At 39.3% G+C, this 23,436-nt stretch overlaps 1 protein-coding gene across 1 annotated transcript; it reads left to right on the forward strand.

Annotated features, from left to right (window-relative positions):
• Positions 1-498: 498 nt before the first annotated feature.
• On the forward strand, positions 499-18,533 carry LOC134661200 (ubiquitin carboxyl-terminal hydrolase 35). The gene is made up of 12 exons (XM_063517168.1): positions 499-970; positions 4,181-4,341; positions 4,845-4,997; positions 8,506-8,729; positions 9,602-9,760; positions 10,229-10,399; positions 11,409-11,596; positions 14,178-14,357; positions 14,741-14,866; positions 16,435-16,505; positions 17,089-17,482; positions 17,683-18,533. Exons 2-12 carry the CDS (start codon positions 4,188-4,190, stop codon positions 18,092-18,094), a joined length of 2,232 nt encoding a protein of 743 aa, XP_063373238.1. The 5' UTR covers positions 499-970; positions 4,181-4,187; the 3' UTR covers positions 18,095-18,533.
• Positions 18,534-23,436: the final 4,903 nt, after the last annotated feature.

The raw sequence follows: 23,436 nt of genomic DNA on the forward strand, positions 1-23,436 counted from the left end.
ACCTACTCTTGAAAATGTTACGTGCAATTAAAAAAAAAGAAGATATCTCTTCTGCTATGTATTTTCTTGTTATTGGATAAAAATAAAAAAGAGTGTGGGAAAAGAAACTGCTAAAAATTCGCCAGAGAGCGTCATATTTCTTAAGTATTGGTAATAATTGTTGCAATGCCTATTCCTCCGTTGTTTGTTGGAGTGATTGGGTGATTTTTGGTCCCACAAACAGCGACTATCTTTATAAATTTCAAAAAAATGGCGCGCACTGTTGTCATACGTCAAACACGGCAGTCCGCAACGTAGGACGTCAAACCACAAACAATCCCGCGGCAGACTGCAGAGGTGGGTGGGGCTTGCAGGACTTGTAGGACCCAAGAGGCATCCTACTTGGGTGTTGTAGGACGGCACGTAGTCCGCGACCCCCATACACAAACCTAGAAAATGAGGCGGACTAAAATGTAGGAGTGTGAATGGGGGGGCTTTATTGGTGGGCCTCGGTCGGTTGGCTGCTGTGTAATTTTGTTTATGGTTTGATTTAGTCAATTCATAGACAACTGGTCTGGTTACATTTTCGATTCATGGAAGATTTTGATATCGAAACAAAAATCAATTTATTCACTTTTAAAACTATATATCAACAACCTGAGATCAATATTGGAATAATCACGAGTTTGTTCATGTAAATAACAAGACATTGTGCATTGTGTCACGGTGTTAATTAAAACTGGACTAATCTCGATGTTCAATGAAGTCGGACATAATAGTGATTACTTTGTGTAGGGATACGAATTCACTCGAAGTATACGTATGTTTCTTTTGTGGTAATTCTCCATACGGGATTCCACAATGTTGTCGTCGTTCCATCACAGATTTAAAAGATACTATGGTTTAAGGGACAATGTGTATTTCTATTTTTGACAAGAAGTGGTGAACTCATATGCAGTGATTGTTATTTGTCAGCGTTTTGCATAAGCATGTAAGTATGCGATTTACTACCGTTTATATGGTAATCATTTGTTATCAGATGAGCCATGGAGGCCATTTTATGGAGCTGGTGTTAATAGTTACAGAGCCATTGCTGGGTGGATGCAAATGCGCATGTGATAGAGGGGATGCAATATTTTGATATCGGGGTTGGGGTTTCTGGCGTAGGTAGCGCTCACCCGGACGGCGAATGAGCGCGCCGTCTGCTGGCGGACGTCTCGTCCGCTCTCGCAATTCTAACTTTATGTAAACTCATTATTTTCATAAAAAAGAATGGCTGCACTCACAGAGGCAGTGACCAATCGTGAGAGGTAGGTCAAGACATTTGGCAGCCAAAGGTCATACATCAATTAACTATTTACTTGAATTCCTGGAACATACTTTCCTGGAAGTCTCCAGCAATTATGCAATGAGCTATATAAAATACATTGGTTTTCTGAATAATGTGGTTTATGCATGTATGGCTATATATTATATACACAGGGTGTTAGTAAACATTGTGCACAGGTTGATGTGCAAGTTGTAGTGCAATTAGTTTCAAATAATGCCAAGATACTGCTAATCAATTTATTCAATAAATGTTTCATTATATTTTCTAACAATTGAATAGGAAACTTTAGTCAATATGAAACTAATGATAAAAACGTAAACAATGAAACCATGTAACAGGGTCTTTTGGTCAATGAGGTACAACAGTTCCATTATGTCAGTTTGTATTTAATTTAAGTATGAACCATGAACTCATGTTTGGCTAACCTATGAAGCATCCATGATTGCTCCAGTTCCTCAGTGATTGCATTACGGGAGTTATCAGAAAATAGTGTACCCAATTAGCATGAATAGTTAAGAAAAGTTATTTGCTGTCAGTTTTGTGATGTCTGTTAAGCATGAAATCTATCAACTTATTGCCTTTTTTCACATTATAATATTTCTTGTAGTTTATGAAAAGAACTCAAAAACCAAGTTTTTATTGAAATTTAATGCTTAATTATTGTACACGCACAAAACTGATAGTGATTCACATTCCTAACATCTCCCGCTAATTAGGTACACTATTTTCTGGAAACTCCCTACATTATTCATTGCAAAAATATTGCGTCTCACACTCTTGGTTCTTGGCTATATAATTCGCAATTTTATGTTAAATTTATAATCTTGGGGTAACATGCAGGATAATGATATACATCATCATCTTCCTTGCGTTGTCCCAGCATTTTGACACGGCTCATGGGAGCCTGGAGTCCGCTTGGCAACTAATCCCAAGAATTGGCGTAGGATAATGATATACAATTTAATAAAAATTAGACATGAAGACATATTATGGTTTTGGTTAGAGTCTGTCCTTGCAAATATAATCTGGCTTCCATGTTGATTTTTTCATGTCATTTCCCTTTTTATTTTAAAATTGTGTAACAAGAAAATATAAAAACTACAATTTTGCATTAGCCCCCTTTTAAGACATTTCAAGTCAAAGACCAATTCATGCTTCAAAATTGGCTTACTATTAAGCCCTGTCTCCATATCGCGCGGCAAACCATCGAACAGCCCGGTATCCATTAGCCAATGTTCGATGGTTTGCCGCGCGATATGGAGACAGGGCTTCAGCATTTCTCTGCAGACATTTTGTCTGGTTGCCCTTGGCACAGGCCTCTCCCATTTTCCTACATACATGTCTCTGTCCAGAGCCTGTCTTCTCCACAAGGCTCCAGCTACCTGCCTGAACTTGTCTTCCTGTCTCATTTTTTGCCCACCCATCCTTCCTTTTTCCATCTCTTGGTTACCATGTTGTGATGTCTTCAGTCCACTTCCACATTAGTTCATTCATAATTTCATAGTGTGGTTTACGGTGATTGTTTTTGTTCTCTTTCTAATGTCCTCCAGTTTTATTCAATCTCTAAGCTTATATTTAAGATGCTTCTTTCCATACTATTTTGGCAGTCCTGGAGAGCTTTCCTTTCACTGACAAATATCATTTAAAAAAATACAAAAAACCTATTACCATTTTTCACGACCACACCTTAATCCTATACTATTTGACTTTCATTGTGTAGGTATACTGCCTAGATAACTATTTATAGTACTGGAATTTCACTGTTAGACCCAATGTTAAATGAGGTAATGGACATACAGCATTGCCATTGTTAAAGTTAACAGTTGTAAATAGGAATACTCTACTAAGTTGGGTGGGTGCAAAATAGATAAAAAAAAATAAAAAAATAAAGTCCTTAAAACGGATACCAACTATTTCCCAGTGCAATATATTATTGGTGATTTTTCCTATTTTGAGCGTAGTCAGTTCAGGTACTGTAATTTCCTTTCCAGCCTTAGCACAATTGTACTGTCAAAACTTTTTTGGGATTTTTGATACCTCTTAAGCCCTGTCTCCATATCGCGAGCCAATGTTCGATGGTTTGCCGCGCGATATTGAGACGGGGCTTTAAGTCAATGGTTTGTTATTGCGTTACGTTGCTGCGTGACTTACGTTTAACAAATAGCGCGCAACCCGGTCGATAACAAATCACGACATGGATTGGCGCCATAAAAACAAGCAACTTATGTTTGTGTTCTGGTTGGTTCTGGAAACTATTATATAGCACATTGTCGATTTGATTTTCTATAGACCTAACTTAGGTCCTAAGTATTTTTTCTCGATTCCTAAATTTAGTTAAGTATCTTCAAGATCCTTACTAAAACACCAGTCTGAACTGAGCTTCGGAAGATTGCTCGACTCACGTGAATTTTAGCATCACTATTTCTTTACAGGCTTTCTTCTTCTTCTTCTTCTTGTTAGGGGCTATATAAGGCTCCAAAGCCTATGTATCACTGCGACCATCGCTGATCTATTGTGATCGCCACCTACTACAACTCTCGATCCAAACATGCAACTTCAAATAGCTGCAGGATCTACCCTAAATGTACAACACCATAAAGGCTTGGCTAATTTCCCCTTTGGGTGGGTAGGTGCAATGGTAGTTGTTGATCAAGAATTATTAGGAATGATAAAGCTCATGCTGCATTAAGTTGTTGCGCTTGTGGAATGTGAGCTGTCAAATTTTGATAAAAAGGAAACCAATGTATTTTAGAATTTCGGGGATTTTTCTCTTCTCGCCCGCATCATCTTCTTAGTCCTAGAAAAACGTCGTTCTGGTTCTATGTAATGAGCTGAGAAAAATGTGTGCCCATCAATATGTTTTTTGTTTAGACCAACCATGGCGGTGAAGAAGCATGAGCTGGTGCAAGACAATCGCCAGCTTGATCTGAATTCGCTTATGCAGTATATCAAGTTAATGAACGAGCAGCCACATTATCTTCCGCCTCCGTCTGAACTTGTTAGGAATTGCCAAGATATTGTCAAATGTCTGTGTAAGTATTAATTGTTACCTTTTTATTGTTACCTGTGCAATGGCCGATTTACATTCTCGTGCGAGCCACGAGTCGAGCCGCGAGCCAAGCCACGAGACGCGAGTGTAAGCGGTGCGCTCGTGGCTCGTCTCGCGGCTCGGCTCGCGTCTGGAGCGGTTTTTTGGGCACGAGTCAAAGGGGCTCGCGATGAGCTCGCGCGAGTTTTTTTGCAAATCATAAGTCAGCAGTGGCGAAACGGCGGTGATAAAGCGAGTATAGCGATAGACTATTTTCTGGCGCAAGTAACTTGCTTGTCGAATTAGATGTAGTGTGAATTAGAGATAATATGCCTTTATAAATTAATTGTTCGCTGGCTGTATACACTGCTGGCGTAAAGGTTAAATATTTTCAAAAGTATGAAAAGAGTGTCCGTTCTTGAGAAATTTTGGAGAACTCTGTATTAGTAAAAACTTTGAAATGTGGTAAATATTCGTTCTGTTAAAAATAACATTATTTGTGTGCAGCTCGCACTACTGGTACCGACGAGCAGCTGTGGGAGCTGCTGCAGTCGATCGAGGAGTTCCTCCACCGCGTGGTCAGCTCCGTGCACACCGGGGTCCGCCACGAGCTCATCACTGCGGTCCTCGACAAGTTCCACTCCTTCATCTTCGACCCACGTGAGTACCGAACAACAGCTGTGGCCTGCTGCAGTCGGTCGAGGAGTTCCTCCACCGCGTGGTCAGCTCCGTGCACACCGGGGTCCGCCACGAGCTCATCACTGCGGTCCTCGACAAGTTCCACTCCTTCATCTTCGACCCACGTGAGTACCGAACAACAGCTGTGGCCTGCTGCAGTCGGTCGAGGAGTTCCTCCACCGCGTGGTCAGCTCCGTGCACACCGGGGTCCGCCACGAGCTCATCACTGCGGTCCTCGACAAGTTCCACTCCTTCATCTTCGACCCACGTGAGTACCGAACAACAGCTGTGGCCTGCTGCAGTCGATCGAGGAGTTCCTCCACCGCGTGGTCAGCTCCGTGCACACCGGGGTCCGCCACGAGCTCATCACTGCGGTCCTCGACAAGTTCCACTCCTTCATCTTCGACCCACGTGAGTACCGAACAACAGCTGTGGCCTGCTGCAGTCGGTCGAGGAGTTCCTCCACCGCGTGGTCAGCTCCGTGCACACCGGGGTCCGCCACGAGCTCATCACTGCGGTCCTCGACAAGTTCCACTCCTTCATCTTCGACCCACGTGAGTACCGAACAACAGCTGTGGCCTGCTGCAGTCGGTCGAGGAGTTCCTCCACCGCGTGGTCAGCTCCGTGCACACCGGGGTCCGCCACGAGCTCATCACTGCGGTCCTCGACAAGTTCCACTCCTTCATCTTCGACCCACGTGAGTACCGAACAACTTTAACTTCAACTTCAACATTTATTCAGCAAATAGACTACAAGGGCACTTTTACACGTCAACATTGAATTTACATACAAGCAAAAACATTATAATAATACATCAACAATTATTAAATACAACTACAACTACAAAATCAAACTAACGTAATACAATTACTTAGAGATGTATAAGGTCTCTTAATGTCGAATTACATAAAAAAAACTATAATAATAATATTAAAATAAAAACAAAACAAAACAGCTGTGGGAGCTGCTGCAGTAGATCGAGCAGTTCACATCCTGCACATGGAAACCACTGAGCTGATTTTGATGAACGAAGTGCGTGTGCGCGTAGTGTTTGCGTAGACCCGGTTGAAAGGGTTCTTTAAAAAGGAGTAAACCGTCTTTTACAGGGTCAGCGACGCGCATGTGATGTCGGGCATTGCAATCGCCCATTGCAACTGCTTACCATCAATCAAATCGTGCGATTGTTTGCTATTGCTATTATACACGGAAAGGCAGGGAAATTCAAATATTTTATAAAATAAGTTATTTTAATGTTTGAAAACATTCATTTGATCTTTGAAATATCAAAATTATGATTATCAACATAATATTAGTGTAACCAATTTTATTCGTAGATATTTTTGTTTAAATGTAGGCAATATCAAAATATCTAAGATCTTGCCAAACAATTAACATTCTACAAGAGATGGAATAACTACAGTATGGTACAAGTATATTCTCCAATGCGAACTAAAATTTATATTAACTAGCAACGCGTTTATTGAGATAAATATCTTGCTGTTACGGTAAAGAATTAACAAAGTAATTAATGTAATTATGTCCCAGACGGTCCAGACTTAAGCGTCAGCCGTTTCCTAGGTAGTAGTCATCAATCAAGGCTTGCCTTTGCGTCGTGTCCGTGGCAAAAGCTTGATTGTATCCATGTCTGTAGTTTAATACGGACGGTGCTTAATTACGTAATTATGTTGCTGATATTCCTGCAGCTGCGCTCTTCTATCATTCATTACATTCGAACTTTGAGAGAGGTTTGGTCGTCATTAATGATTTACCTATATTAGTTTAATTTTAACTTTCTTCAGAATAAGGACAGGTTCTGGATTTTTTTTTCTTTAAAAGTGTTCCACGTTGGTCCCACTTTAGCGTTTCCATCCATATGAATAAAAATATGTTCAGTAAATATGTGTAGTATATGGTTTGCGTTACAAAAATACATAATAAGAATTTATTAAGTGCATTATATGTGCGTATATAGGATACCTATACTTTATTTCAAAAATGACCCTCTATCTTTCAGGTGGAAATCTGTTTTTTTTTATACATTTTTTGTTATTTATTTATACAAGAGATTCCAACAGCTATGAAAGATTCGATTAACTTACAAATAGAAGCTGAATATATAACACGTTACCCAGTACCAGAGATGTGAAAAATACTTTATAAAAAGTATTTAAATACAAAATACAAATACTTCCTTGATATACTATTTCAAATGCAAAATACAAAATAGTTTTTGAATTTGTATTTAAAATACAAAATACGAAATAGGTATTTTCAAAATACTTTTTAAAAATACAAATACTTTGCGATAAAAGGTACTCTGAATAGTGAATACCTAGTCTGAATTAAAAAGTATTACTCAGAATATCCGAATTGAAAAGACTCTCTTCATTCTTTGAAAACAGTGTGTCAATCAGTCCTCTATCTAAAGTGCAAATTTCTAGTTGTTTTATAACGGACAATTTTTAAAAGCATTAATTTAGATTTGTAATGTTTTACAGCTAGTATAATGCCTCTAGTATAATGAAAACGTCTCGTATGTGCAGAAAAGTTTCATCAGGGCAGAAAAGTTTGTTCTCCTCTCGTACCTTGAAACCCTCGCAACACTCAAGATTCCACTTTTTTAACCACTCGCTACGCTTGTGGTCATGTGCGACGTTACTAAACAGATTCAACAGTATGAGAGAGTTGCCAGGATTGTAACATCAGAAGAGATTGTAACTCCTACCTACATTACCTACTATAAAGTATTTTGTATTTTGAAAATAGAAAATAGGTCCCAAAAACTATTTCAAATAAAATACAAAATAGTTTTCTTCAAAAGGTATTTAAATACAAAATACAAAATAGGTATTTTGCATTTAGTATTTGCATTTTAAATACAAGTATTTCAAATAAGTCACATCTCTGCCCAGTACACACGCTACTATATCAAAGCACCGTGATACAAGATATTACAGTATGGAATATATCAAAGTTACAATATACATACATATATATTATTATTATTTGTAAGATCCTTTTTTGGGATCACGGGCCTATAAATCCCGGTCTTTTGATAGGCTTGCGTGGGGATATAGATCCAACACGTAGAGAGCCTTTGGAGAGCTTTAATGTCATGTAGAACGCCTGCTGGGGCCTGTTTACAGGTGCAACAATAGACAACCATGAACCGGTCTCAGCAGGCATTGGGACTATTGTAGAAAAAAAGTGAACAGAATACCGGTCTATGGATTGAAGTTTGGGTGGACTATGAGACTGGGCTATTGCAAAGACTTACGGACACCTGCCATAACAAGGTTTACACAAGTTATCGAGGCAGGTGGTGACTTGCCGCGCACTAGATGGGCCCCTGAAACTGCCGTCGCGTAGACGACCAGGGGCAACATCGGTGTGAGCGGCTCAGGGGTGTCGAGAGGTGTGCGCCGCTTTCTACCCAGTGGCTGTTTATTATTATTATTTATTTATTTATTGTTATATTTGGTTGGCACAGAGTCGGACGCATGCCCGGCGACGTCGATCGTGCTCGTGGTGCTGGACGGGCTGAACGGCGAGGAGACGCTGTCCGCGGCGCGCTGGCTCGTGCAGCAGGCGGACCACTCGCCCGAGGCGGCCGGCCTGCGCGCCTCGCTCTCCTGCCTCTACCGCTGGATGTACGAGTGGCACGGCACCCCCACGCTCGGCGAGTGGGTCACGGCCTACATCAAGGCTCTAGAGGTACCTACACTTGGTTACCTTTGAAAAATATAATGACAATAGGGATGATGACACATGTTGAATTTTATAACATAATCTAGTAAAATAGCAAACGAGCAATTTATCACAATAATAGTAGTAGTAGTAGTAGTAGTAGTAAACACTTTATTGCACAAAACAAGTACATAACACAGAGATAATCCAGTAAATGTGTACAAAGGCGAACTTATCCCGTTAAGGGATCTCTTCCAGCTAAACTTTAAGTAACTGAGAGATACATTATGAAATGGTAGTCAAACTAAGATAAATTGTACATGACGGCGAGACTTAAAAGAAATAATAATGTGGATATTAAAATAAAATATTGAAAAATTACAAAAATACAGGACCTGAAAGTTTCAAAATTTAAGATTTTTTTAACTTCCAAAAACGATAAAAGTAAGGGTACCATTCGATTCCTTACATTTCATCCAAAAAAATATTGTATAGCAACTATATACATAAAAGCAATATTTCACCGACAAAAACGCAATTTTCTTGTTTTGTCCATACTACAAGATGGGCGATGACGTCACGGCCCCTGGCCGTTTTGTATAGGGCGTTTCGGGAGTGAAGTGCGACTGTCGGCCTTTGACTATAATTTCTGACTTTTGTGTTACTTTAATGCAATGGGTCCCATATAGACATTTGATCCTAAAAACAAACCCGATCGATTGATACCATAAATATGAAAATTAGTCATGTAGCCTATTTATGTATTATGGAATGTCGAGGGGGGACATGATTTCTGGACGACCCCTAACCAGCGCTTTTTGAAATTAATCCATTTTGTGTGTGCTTTTAAAAGAAACCAAATAACATTATAATCATCATTTAATGATGTTTCGTTACAGGAAAATGAACATTTTGATCTCTTGGTGGAGGTGTCGGTAGACAACGTCGGCCACTTGTTCCTTGCCATGGGCAACCCGGTGGCGCTCCGCCAGTCCGTCGCTGATGTCATATTCCACATCATGGCTTCGTTGCGAGAATCCGCCGAAGCTCTCGACAGAGTGAGTACTAGTAGTACAAGGTTTCACGTGGCAGATTTCCAATTACGAAAATTTGATTAAAAATAACAAAACTCCTATTGCCTATAGTGATTTGGGTATTTTTATTCTATGCTATGCTACTTATTGACCGTATCGTAAAATTGGGTATATTTCTACTGAATAAATGATTTATATCTTTTATTTTTATTCAACTCGTTTCAGTCGCGTCCAATTGTGAATACCTTCACCTAAAAATCTAAATCATCACCAATATAATCGATTATATGACCTTTGCAGATTTTAATCGAGAATCGTAAAAATTCGTTTCTAATTTGTATTGTCACAACCCTATAACTGCTTTTTAAAGTTCCCTGTTGAAAGAAAAGTACAGTCATCAATAAAAGCTGGTAACAAAAATGAAAACTATCAAAAAATAATCTTTCACAAAATTATCAAGTTTTTTGGATTTTTCTATTGTATTTCCATCAGATCTCCCCGCACGTGGGTACCGTGCTAGTGAACCTAGCCGCCGACAGTGGCCAGTGGAGTCGACAGATCCTGCAGGACGTGGTGGACATCCTTACGGCGATGGTCGATGGACGCATGGAACTGCTCAAAGGCGACGCTCAGGACATGTTCAAGGAAAAACATGCCGATCTGGTGAGATTTGGATCTTGTTCTGCCATTTTAGTTCCCTACCGGATTCCATATTGATTGTTATGAAGTGGAACAGAAATATTAACCCTTTAACCTTTTGGACGCCAATGACCGATATATACGCACCGCAGGTCCAACGCCAAAGTCGTATTAATCGGTCATAGACCACAGAGCAACATAGACCTAGGTGCATATGCATAAAGTTCAATTTCAGTTTTGACTCTTCGGTGACGTGGCGTCTGAGAGACAGCTTTTGTGTTTGACACGGCGTCGAAAAGGTGAACCAATATTTTTTTAAAGCAATAATAGTGTGTCAAAATATCTAAGATTGTTGACGTTGTCTGACTGCAAATATATTGCCGTTACCTCCTAAAGGGTTAAATCTCTCGACTGTCCTTTTATTTCTTGGCAATACACACTACCTATAGATCGATCGTGCCTTCCTCTCATATATAATGTCAAATCTGCGTTACGGACTAATAATGTGGGGAAACAGCAGCAATAAAGATAGAATCTTTACATTACAAAAAAAAAAAACATTCGTTCCGTTTACGGTATCAAACAAATGGAATCATGTAGATCATATTTCATCAATAACAGGATACTTACTTTCCCATCACTATATATATGAAATCTGCATATTTGTAAAAAATAATCCAGATTTGTTTCCTGTAAAAAAAAACTAGTACTCAACCAATCCGAACCAAATACATGTACGATATAATACGCGCTAACCCTAAATTGGCACTATTTTCAAAAAGCGTTATATGTATGAGTATAAAGATATTTAATAAACTTCCCAAAAAAGATTGTTTGATTGGCTAATCAAACATTGCTTTTATAGCATAAGTGAAACAATATAAATAAAATGATACGAATTCAAGAAAACAGAATTTTTCACAAGAAATGTAAGGCAATTGCTTATTTTACCCAAGCTGCTCTTTATAAATAATACCACACATTAGGGTGGTCACAACTCTTAGCACCTTATCACAGTTCAAATGATGAACAGATGTCGTGCCTGGAGCGGCACATGGCTTCCCGCGACTGTCGGTTCCTGCAGCGGCCGCCGTGGCGCGCGCGCGACGTGTGCCTGTCGACCGTCAACTCGCACACGCCCATGCGTAAGGTCGGCCTGCTCAATCTCGGCAACACCTGCTACATGAACAGCGTCATGCAGGCGCTGCTCGTCACTAGACCGTGAGTTTTACTTTTTTTTTATAACTATGCGATTGCGAATGTTAAAATATAAACCCGGCAAGAAATTAATCGCACTGCGTTTTAAATAGAGATGCCCCGAATAGTGGTTTTGGCCGAATACCGAATATTCGGCCCCTCCCTCGGCCGAAGCGCCGAATATTCGGCGCCATAACATTTGTACATTTTGAGTCACATTTATGATGAAAACTGTTCGCCAACAAAACACAACGTTTGCTAAGATTTAATTTTGGTTGTTCAGAACTAATGAATGTAGTCAAACGCAATATAATCGAACCTATCATAAAAATTAAATGATTAGTAATCAACAAATGCTCAAAAAACAGTCTTCGTATTTAACAATTTTCTAAGAAAACATTTTAAACATTAAATTTAGTGGTATGTGGTTATTTTTATTGTGTAATTTATCTTTTTAGTTAGGTGTAAGAGATATTCGGTATTCGGCCGAATAGTTGGCAACATTCGGCCGAATACCGAATATTCGGCAGAGGCCGAATAGGCCGAATACCGAATAGTTGCCGAATATTCGTGGCATCTCTAGTTTTAAGCCTAGTCTATGTAACCAGTGCGCAGTGCGGTCGCGCAAGGTATATTTTGTTTTATGTCATCTTCCTCGCGTTGTCCCGGCATTTGCCCACGGCTCATGGGAGCCTGGGGTCCGCTTGGCAACTTATCCTAGGAATTGGCGTAGGCACAGTTTTTACGAAAGCGACTGCCATCCGACCTTCCAACCCAGAGGGTAAACTAGGCCTTATTGGGATTAGTCCGGTTTCCTCACGATGTTTTCCTTCACCGAAAAGCGACTGGTAAATATCAAATGATATTGTTTTATGTATAAGCGTAAAATAAGTGTGTGAGAACCGGGTTGATATTGGAAATAAATTGCATGATTCACGGTAGTTTAAACTTAAGCGTACTGGTTTTGATTATGACTTTATGCAGAGCCCTGCGTTTGATTGGTTCTTTATATTAAGCAAATTGAAATAAGTGTGCGTTTATTTTTTTGCAGAATTCATGTATTTATTTGTAGTATAGAAGACGTTAACCGTTTTAACAAACGATCGAATATTACTATTCCAAATAGCTTATTTTTTGTTTCTTTTGCTATGCGCAAATGGCATGTTATGTTTCACTTGTTTATTCTTGTTATAATTGAATTTTCCCTGTGGCGTTCCTTCGCCTTGTCAATATATAATACTTATTGAATGGACGTTAGTAATGCCGAGCATATGCCGCCGTAGCATCCATATGATTTTGTTTATTTTGCTTATTGCTTGCCCTTATGTTATAAATTGTTCTTTTTACTGACCATTTATTTATTTGTATTTTTTTGCCATTGCTACTCCAAATTAAGTACTCTGCATGCAAAAAATATTGTATGTTTTATGTTTGTCACAATTTATGCAAAGCGAAAATAGTAGCATTGAGTTTGGTATACAATGTATTTAATTAAGTCAGACATTCAGGACAGGATTTTACATCCATGAATTTGCAATATTTATAAGCAAATTGCTCGTGCTTAAGACTGTTCGACCAGAGATGTACGAGTATGCGTAGCGAGGGATGTGTTTGTTTAGGAACCAATAGAACTCATTTGTTTTTCTCGCTCAGCATGCAGTGATTCTATTGGTTCTTAAAAACACATCCCACGCTACGCATCCTCGCACATCGCTGGTGGAAAAGCAGCTTAAGTGTTATTCAGTACTTTCTCGTATAAAGAACATACATCTATCTAGTTTCGTTAAATTAAATGTGCATTGCGAACTGAAAAAAATGTGTTCTTACAAATCGAATAGGATGTAACTAGTTTAATAATTTGAGTGGCAGATTTTTCCAAGGCTATATTAGTAATTATCCAGTAACTAGCTAGGTAATACAAGGAGGAACGTTGCTCGTGACCATTTGTTAAATATTTGATTTGATTTTATATCTAGCGTGCTTGTATGTAATCTGTAATTAGAAATGTCACTTTAAGTTGTGTTAAACGTTTCGGCGGAGCTGTCCAACGCCATCTAGCTTTCTAAATTGCAGCCACATTATTCTGCAATGCTTTTCGCGAATAGTGTTTCTTTGTCTTTTGGTTTAGGATTTAAAAACTCACAGTTAATCACAATCAAAAAGATTATTATTATTATTATTCTATAAGCAGGCAGGCAGTTGTGACAACTGATATTGCCTGTATCCAGTAATCATTGACAGTTGTCACTGACAAGTAGATGCTTGGTGTGCTTGTCTAGTTTATTTTTAAATTGGTTCACATTTTGTGCTGAAACCACATCTTCAGGGAGTTTGTTCCAAGCCCTCACTACTCGGTTGCTCAAAAAATGCTAATATGGGTTACTGTGGGACTTATGCCTTTCTAACTTTCAGTGATGACCTCTCAGACGGGTGTTGTTGTTGCGCTTGAACATTTCATGAAAATCCTTGAGGTCATAGTGTAGACTAGTGTAGAGTAAATATATAGGTGAATAATATGTAATGTATTGTAAATTTATGCGAGAAATTTATTATGTGATAATCAGTTTTATAATATCTGTCCTAAAATAGCTTTTGATTACTACAGTTTCAGTACCCACACAGTTTTGAAGATGAACGCAGTGCCATATTGGTCAAAGATGGGGATGCTATTCGCCAAAATGATGCATTCGATCAGCACCAAACTGAACCCCGACGAATTCTTCTCTGTGGTCAAACCACCTTTCTTTACTAAGGACAACCAGCATGACAGCTCTGAATTTCTAGGGTAAGTATACACTACGGTAGTGTATCTCTATCTATATAAATATAGATAGATATTACGTACAATACCTTACATGTACTGTACATCGATAAATGTAAACAAAACGAGCGTCCCAACGGTTCGATGCTAACTTTTTCTTTCAACACTATAATTTTAAGAACTTTATCTGATATAAGTGAACCAGTTTATTCAACAAGCTGGGAAGCAGACGGGCGGATGGGAAAATACTAGCATTGAGGAATTCCACTCCCCGAGAATGTTTCTTACGAAATGCCATTCCCCTAATACTTCAGAAAATGCTGAGAAAGTGATTGATCTGGCAAGATGTCATGCCTCATAATTTTAATCAAATGATTGTGTGTACAAGAAGTTCCATTTTCCATCAGGTACCTATTCGAGTTACTGCAGTCTCACGAGCACGGGTCAGACCGCAACTTCGACTACACGCGGCCGCCCATCATTGTCGGCCGCAGAGCCCTCCCACACAGCCCGCATTCGCCACCACACTCTAGGTAACTGGAACACTTTTACTAAAGCTTTGGATTCCTCCGAAAACGGTGCCGTCATATTACGGCCGCTATATAGCGTTGACTGACGTCACTAGAACGTTGTCTATGTAAACAAGATGGCGCGGTTTCCTAGACGGCGTTACGTTACGTTGATTGTCAACGTAGCGTAAGATGACGGCCGTCATGACGGTGTCGATAGTTTCGTGAACGTTTTATTAGATAGCGGTGACGCCATTTTGAATAAATGACACGAGAGTTGAATAAATGATTCCGTACTACGATTATTTTCCTATTCTGATGATATTTCATCCTCCAAGTAAATTATAGATGATCAAGCAAATCTTGTCAGTAGGAAAAGGCGCGAAATTCAAATTTTCTATGGGACGTTATCCCATCGCGCCTACATTTTTCAAATTTGCCGCTTTGACCTTGATGGATGACGGTGTGTTATGACGCCGTGGTACTTTCCACATGTCGCCACCGTAAAGACGGCCGTTTTTAGCGGCCGCTATATGACGGCCGTCATATGACGGCACCGTTTTCGGAGGAATCCAAAGCTTAATACATATCATATATAAAGGCTCGTCTACACAATGGCTGTATTAGCCATGCACGATTGTGTGACGACCATAATCGTCTGTGAGCTGCCATCATTGCCTGTAGCTGTGAATAATCCGTGAATTGTCGGTCATCAAAGGAATGCGTGCCGATGATCGTGCTCGTGATAATAGACAATCGCTAATAATAAGGCATTTTAAGGCCTCCGCAGCGTCGTGCGTGTGCTCGGGGCAGGCGAGCGGGTTAACGAAAAATATTATGTGCGCCGCTGACTGACGCGGGCGCGTGCGACGGATTTTACCTACATTTGGGTACTTTCCTCTATTTAAAATAAATAAATTAGATCAGTCTTAGGAAAACATAGATAGAAGTTATTTTTAAACACAATTCCTATTTAATAAATCATATAGAAATATAAAAAGTAGGTGAGTTGACCGTGACGTCACTACACACGTTTTCATATAAATTCCATATTGGCAAATCGTTATGACAGTTCTAGAAAAGAAGCTGATTTGACTAGTAGGATTGCACCCGCCGCGTGTGCGCGCTCCGTACACGCACGACGTTGCGGCGGCCCTTTTAATCGTCCGTCATAGGCCATTGTTTAGACGAAACATAAAAATGTCTGCCATGCTAGGCGCAAGCGAGCCAATGTAAAGACTATAATTTCCCCCAATGTTTTTACTGAGATTTTCAATCCCGATCTCACTCCGATTTTCATTTCCTCCTCATCATATATTGTACTTCATAAACTTGCTGTTGTATTGTTTAATGTAGAATATCTGGGTGACCGAGCTTCGCTCGGAAAACATATAAAAACACGAATATGCGCGTTTTCCCAAAGATAAGACCTAGCTAGATCGATTTTTCGCCCCCAAAAACCCCCATATAGTAAATTTCATCGTTAGAGCCGTTTCCGAGATCCCCGAAATAAATAAATATATATATATATATATATAAACAAGGATTGCTCGTTTAAAGGTATTAGAATCTAAATAAAGTTTTTCTTACAGTGACGGTGAACATTCAGATCCGGGCCCGAACCGCCGGTCCGTGTCGCCGCGGCCCGGGAGCAGCGCTGCCGGTCAGTTTATCGACTTCGTAGACATAGACACTGACTTACACATGTTTTTTTTGTCACAAAAAGGTACATAGAAAAACACTCCAAGTTTATGTGTAACAATACCACAAAAAAACTCACAATGCCTGAAGAGATTCTATGCAACTGACTAGTTGTATAAGTCTGGTGAAACAGACGGAGTAGCGTGCTTTACCGTGTAAGCCAAAGCCATAGGAGAACATCGCTAAAGTACATACGAGCAATTTTGACTAACACTACAATACAAATCCTCCTTATTGTACAACCTCAGAATAAACGTGGCATTCAATATTTTTACTTTACAATTTTTAACAATACCACAAAATTGTTGAGTCATCTGATGGGCTACTGTGGTGAATTCCAACCAATATAACATTTAAAACTTTCGCGTTTTGAACACATAATAAGACATAATTTTATCGGGTCTATCGCGAATTAATTTTGTTACCTTTATTATCGACGTACGACGTACAAACACAACCACTTTGATGATGATCTAAGTACAAGTGTGCTTTATGCATTTACAATAAAATGACGATGACGTTTTTCGTATTTTTACTCGTTTCAGGTTCCAGCTCAGGTCTCAAACGGCACGGCGACCCCGAAATGCACTTGCCTCTAAAGAAGCGAATGCGCATGACCGAGTCGGCGTTCCTGCGGCGGGACTCGTTCATCGACAGCATGTTCGGCGGCGTGCTGCTCACGCGCGTCGAGTGCACCGAGTGCCACTCGTCCTCGCTGTCCCGCGACGTGTTCCGGGACCTGCAGCTCGCGTTCCCCGAGAAGCTAGAAGGCACCCAGCACAGCGTGCAGAGCTTGCTCGAGTTCTACTGCTCCAAGGAGCGGTTGTCCGGCGACAATAGATACGAGTGCCGCGACTGTGGGGGCCTGCGCGACGCCGAGAGGAGCGTGCTAATCGAGACTACGCCCAAGTTTCTCATTCTGGTGCTAAAGAATTTCAAGTGAGTGTAAACAATCCGTACGGTTCGATTTGTAAAAAAAAATTCTAATACTTTTTGACTCATCAGCCGCCGCTCGCGTGCGTTTAGTCCGCGTCCAGTAGGTTTAACATTTTTATTCGATTTTCTGCTCTTGAAATTGACTTTTCTAAAAGGTCTGTTTGTGATAAAATTAACTGTTAATTATCGCTTTCTGTTTACAGATTTGAGCCGAAATTGCAAGTTCAAACCAAATTAATGCTCTCGATTCACCACAACCACACGGTGACGTTGCCGACGGTGCGCTCCCAGGCGGACCACTCCGCATACATATTGTACGCTGCCGTTATCCACGCCGGGACCACGCTCGACTCCGGCCACTACTACACACTAGCGAAAGACAATGGCCAGTGGCACATGTACAACGACGACGTCGTGTCGGCCGCCGAAGAGGGCCAGTTGAGCGGCTTGAATCGTTCTAGCACGCCCTACATCTTGTTCTATCGACGCACCGACATCGACGAGGGCACCGCGCCCTCGCTGGAGGAGATGCCACCCAAGCTGCAGGAGTCGGTCATGGCTCACAACAAGCACTATGTAGAAACAGTTCGCAAAATGCGGCTCACGAGGCCATGACGGCTCCGATCGGACAAGTACATTGATTTCACTGTACTGGACTACGTCGAACCCGAGCAATAAGGACACATTGTTCCAAATCAAAAAGTGACATAATTAACGCTGCAAGGAAACGCGACAAAGTTTAGTTTACGATAGACTATTAGTTGGTTTTTATTATTAGCCATGACGCATAATACATCAAGTGAAGTGAATTAACTTATAAGATTTTGACAGACTATAAAATCTAAGTATATGTTGGTCGCCATGCACATCCGTTTTGTGATATATAGTTGTTGATCTGGATTGAAGATATGAGTGAGATATTTTCCGATAGAAACTAATATATTCATTATAATGTAATTGTAACATCAATGTTTCAGTCCTGATTTTGCAATTTAGTAGTGTGCGTGAGGGCGTGGCACAAGATGTTGTATACGCGTACCTTCCTACCAAGAGACAATCCCGCCTAGTATACTATTGTTTATCACGCGTGAAACCAATCTCAATCTGAACGCCTCTGCGGTATGTTTACGCTTACATCTGAACGAACGATTTAGTGATTGTATTGACACTAGAAAGAACCGTTTGCTTTCGTCGGCAGTAGGTAAACTATTTGATGACAAGTTCACTATATCAATGTTAGTATGTTCACAGTGTTCACAAGTCACAACCGCTGTAAAAATTGCTAAGAACATTTAGTTCAAACCGAGTTCCTAACGCAGTACACCTATAAGTACAACTTATAAAATTATAATATTATAATAACTTAGTGTTGAAAGTGAATACGTTCCTAAGTAAACAGTACATTATTATTCGTGTGCTATGTCGCCCACGTTACCTAGGCGGTATTTCTTTCGCTCGTGCGCAATAAAGCAAGAGAGATAGTGACTCTTTCAACACACTTGCGAGGAAAACATGGACTTTTATAGTTCGTCCTATTTTAAATTACAGTAACTGTACTGTCAGAATGGTTTGATGATACATAGTTATCAAGTTCAAATCTAAAATCTAATCTAACTTTCGTCAGTTATAGGAAACGACTGTTTATTAACTCACATTTATTGTTATCCACTCTTATGAGTCTAAGAGCGGCGATAAAAACCATCTTACGACCAAGTGTGTTGAAAAATATGGTATCGTCTTGGCTCGTCCCATTCGTTTTTCGTCAAGTTCTTAAATTAGTCCTATTCTGCTTTCGTCACGCATTCTACATTGAAAGCCACCGACGGTTGTGACGAATGTAGAATGGGTGACGAAAGCAGAACAGGACTAATTTAAGAACTTGACGAAAAACGAATGGGACGACCCAAGACGATACCAAAAATATATGACATGGGTATCACACGATAGAAAAACTTAGCATTGTTTTATGGTTTTGGTTACATACCTTTAGGCGACGTATCTGTGTCCTACGCTTAACTTATCGTCAGTAATAATTGTGTCACTATTTGACAGTTGTACATTTGTGGTTATCCATTGGACGTGAATGAAATGTGGTTCATTGCCACACAAAAATTAAAAGTAATAAGTAAATTCCAAATATCACTTCTGACGTTCCGTTCCTTGTATGTTTTTTTATGCATGGTGTAAGGTTGTGAACTTGCAATCTTTTTACTAGACAACTGCGTTGTGAATTAAATGGATATTCCCTTTTTTTTTATGGGAAAATAGTGTTTGCAACGGCGCTCGCCGGTGCTCTAGCCACTGCCTTATTTTATTATTCACACATAACATTCTGCTGTATTTATACACGCATGCTTTGGAAATGTCCGTAACGTTAACGCACGAGCTGGACTTTGTGCGCAAATATACTAACGTAATGTTTTCAATGTAAAAAGTCCTTATTCATAAAAAATATGTTTTCATTTTTTGTATATATATTCTATGTGTTCAAATATTTTTATGTTAAGGACGATATTCGATAACGAATGTTATTGATCATATAAATGCTTTGACCATGAAAATATAATCAAATTAGTCGCTATTTGCATGCAGATTTCACAAGTACTTATAATTTATAATAATACCTTTGTGCTATTATTGTAACGAGGAGAAAGTTTCGTATATATTTACAAAAATTTTGTTGTTTACTTTTTTCTGATACTGGTAAATACTTAGCCGGTTGGTCATCAATAAAATGATAGCTGTAAATTGAGCATTCCTGACCCGCGCCATAGAGAAATATAATAAGACAAGAGTGCTCACTCCATACATCACTTAACTATTAATTTCAGTATCTACATCTAGCATCGAGTAGCGGAACTATCAGTACTGCTACTTACAATAGATGTAGCACCGACCGGAAAGTCTTATCTCAACAGCATAAGACTTTCCGGTCGGTGCTACATCTATTGTCAAGTAGCAGTACTGATAGTTCCGCTACTCGATGCTAGATGCTAATAGTCTTTTTGGTACTAAAACTGATGTATGGAGTGAGCAATCTATGTATTTTTTTCTCTATGCCCGCGGCAATCTCGTCTGCGCCTTGTCCATACGATTCCTTAATTGTCATGACAGCGTTAGATATACCTATAAATTATAATGTATCACAAGAAATCTTAACCAAACGATAATGTATTTACTCGGGCCGTACATGTAACTACAATAAACGTACATTTATTTGTTTTATCTTTAACCTTTTCGACGCCGTGTCAAACACAAAAGCTGTCACGCTGACGCCACGTCACCGAAGTGTCAAAACTGAAATTGAACTTTATGCATATGCACGTAGGTCTATGTTGCTCTGTGATATGTGACCGATTAATATATATGCGATATGTTTGGCGTTGAACCTACGGTGCGGATATATCGGTCATTGGCGTCCAAAAGGTTAAATAATGACAATATTCTCATGTACTTGGAATTCCAAACAAAATTAATTCTTGGGCTTGAGGCTCGCTGGTACGAGATCGGAATGTCTCGATGCTCTGTTAATTTTTATCTTGGCGAAACTGAAATTAAGTGATGAAGATCTTGATGTCTTAAAATTATACGTAAATAAGTAAACAAGGTTTCCGTCATTTAGATTATATTTGTGTATAAAAGTTTACAGTTATAATCACATGTGTACCTACAGGTAAATTACTTCTTATTTGTGATGGGTTTTTAAATTTGAATTTCTACCTTATTCCAAAGTGAATGAAGACTATATTAAATACACGCCACCCAATTTTTATGTGTAATTGAAAATGTAGTTATTATGTAAAGGTAGAAAATCAAATATATAAGGTAAACGTACTGGTGCTCGACATGCTAATGCGCAATAGATGACACCCTGCTGTCACCTCTATTGACAATGACTTAGGCCCCATTCGCACGGCAGCTTTTTCAACGCAGGTTAAAAAACGTTTGAAAGACACAAATGGATACATGTGTATTAATTCACACGACAGCGGTGACACTTTATATCAATCGTTGGATTTTCGACTTTAAGCCTTGGTCGTTAAATCGAATTTAGAGTGCGGACAGATTCAAGCGCTTTTTTAACGCGCGTTGAAAAAGCTGCCGTGTGAATGGGGGCTTAAGTTTAAAGATGATAATATATGTACTTAATGTATTGGGACCGTGACGAGCACTAGTACGTTTACCTTATTTAAAAACTGTCTGGCAGAAACTAACGGTAGCGAGAAAAGTTGATTTTAACTATTTGTCGTTATTAATAAATCGCATCTTACCATTTTACAAACATTTAACCTCTTGTCGTTCAACTGGCCTCATGTCGATTTGATATTTGTACCTACTTGTAAAAAAGATAAAACATTATACAACAATAATGGGTATGTAAATAAGCGGGTGTATATTTGAACAAAGTTGTGATTGTAGGGTATTTTGGATTATATAAAAATGCTGTATGATCCGGGTAAATTCAAGGTTCTGAAAGAAAAGTGTACAGTGTATATAAATCAATAAATCTATAATTATATGTGCATTATTATCTGTACGTAATAACATTAATAAAACAAAAATGTAGTGCATTTTAACCGTATTATTAAATTTTCAGGATATGTAACAATATTTATAATCTGCGCAGCACCAAGTGACTAAAAGTAAAGTTGTACTGTAAAGAAATATGTAAGTTTGCACAGATGCTCTGATAGAGATCTTTGTTGGGCCTTGTACAATACTGTATCTTGGTCACACATTCACATAACTTATTCTGTTGAGTGACTCTTCCAATAAACAGCTGAAAGAATTTGAGTGTACTCTAACAATATAAATACAATGTAACTTCTCGCGGGTCTCAATAAAAACGACATTTTCATAGTTCTAAAGCAGTGGTCACTACATATTATTGCCGTTATTCATAAACGGTTGCTAACTTAATCAGTTGATGATCGTCGTTTGTCCCTATCTGCAGTTATGCCATAGAGAGGGACAAACAACGATCATCAGCTGATTAACTTAGCAGACGTTTATGAATAAGGGGGTAAATATATGTAAAACTATGCCTAAGTGTGGTCATTAATTATAATAAGAAGGTACAACGGCCTACTGTATTACGAGGGGCGTTCAAAATATTCTCGGTATTGATATCTTACGACCTCTTCTAAAATTTCTTTCGTTACTGGCCGCTAAGGTTTATTCATTGACATTAAAAAAAAGTATAATTCGAACCGAGATAGTCTTTTGTTTTTCTGCAATTGCTGAACAAACATGAACATCCTGTGCGAATTGACAATGTTAACTAAATTAGAACATCGATGCGTGATAAAATTCTTGACAAAACAGGGTAAAAATAAAAAAACCATAAAAGAGGAAATGGATTGTGTTTACCGTGAGTCTGCTCCTTCTTTATCTACCATTCAAAAGTGGTCAAGCGAGTTTAAACGCGGAAGGGAGAGTATTGAAGATGACCCTAGACCTGGCCGGCCTGTAGTAGCTACTTCACAAGAAAATATTGATAAAGTGGAAAAACTTATATTGGAAGATGGTCGAGTGAAGGTAAAATCTATAGCACAAGTAACCAATCTCTCTATTGGTACCGTACATGATATTATACATGACCATCTTAATATGTCAAAAGTAAGTGCAAGATGGGTTCCGCGAATGCTGACTCGGCTTCAAAAAGACATGCGTGTAGCTTGTTGTTCCGATTTTATTGACCTGTGCGGTGAAAATCCTGATGAGGTGCTGCAAAGAATAGTTACTGGAGATGAAACCTGGGTTCATCATTATGACCCAGAGAGTAAACAAGAGTCCATGCAGTGGCATATTAAGGGTTCAGCTCATCCCAAGAAGTTCAAGGTCATCCCTTCAGCTGGCAAGGTCATGGCCACGATATTTTGGGATTGTGAAGGAGTATTACTAATCGATTATAAAGAAAAAGGTGTAAATATCACAGGACAGTACTACGCTAACAT

Source organism: Cydia amplana, chromosome Z, assembly GCF_948474715.1.
Source record: "Cydia amplana chromosome Z, ilCydAmpl1.1, whole genome shotgun sequence".
In the NCBI taxonomy this organism is placed as follows: Eukaryota; Metazoa; Arthropoda; class Insecta; order Lepidoptera; family Tortricidae; genus Cydia; species Cydia amplana.

What these genes read in the sequence shown, in the direction of transcription:
- LOC134661200 (XM_063517168.1), top strand. Translation starts at nt 4,188, where the DNA reads ATGGCGGTGAAGAAGCATGAGCTGGTGCAAGACAATCGCCAGCTTGAT. An exon ending in CTCCTTCATCTTCGACCCAC is followed by an intron (nt 4,998 to 8,505) that starts GTGAGTACCGAA and finishes TGGTTGGCACAG; the next exon opens with AGTCGGACGCATGCCCGGCG. An exon ending in GCCCGGGAGCAGCGCTGCCG is followed by an intron (nt 16,506 to 17,088) that starts GTCAGTTTATCG and finishes TACTCGTTTCAG; the next exon opens with GTTCCAGCTCAGGTCTCAAA.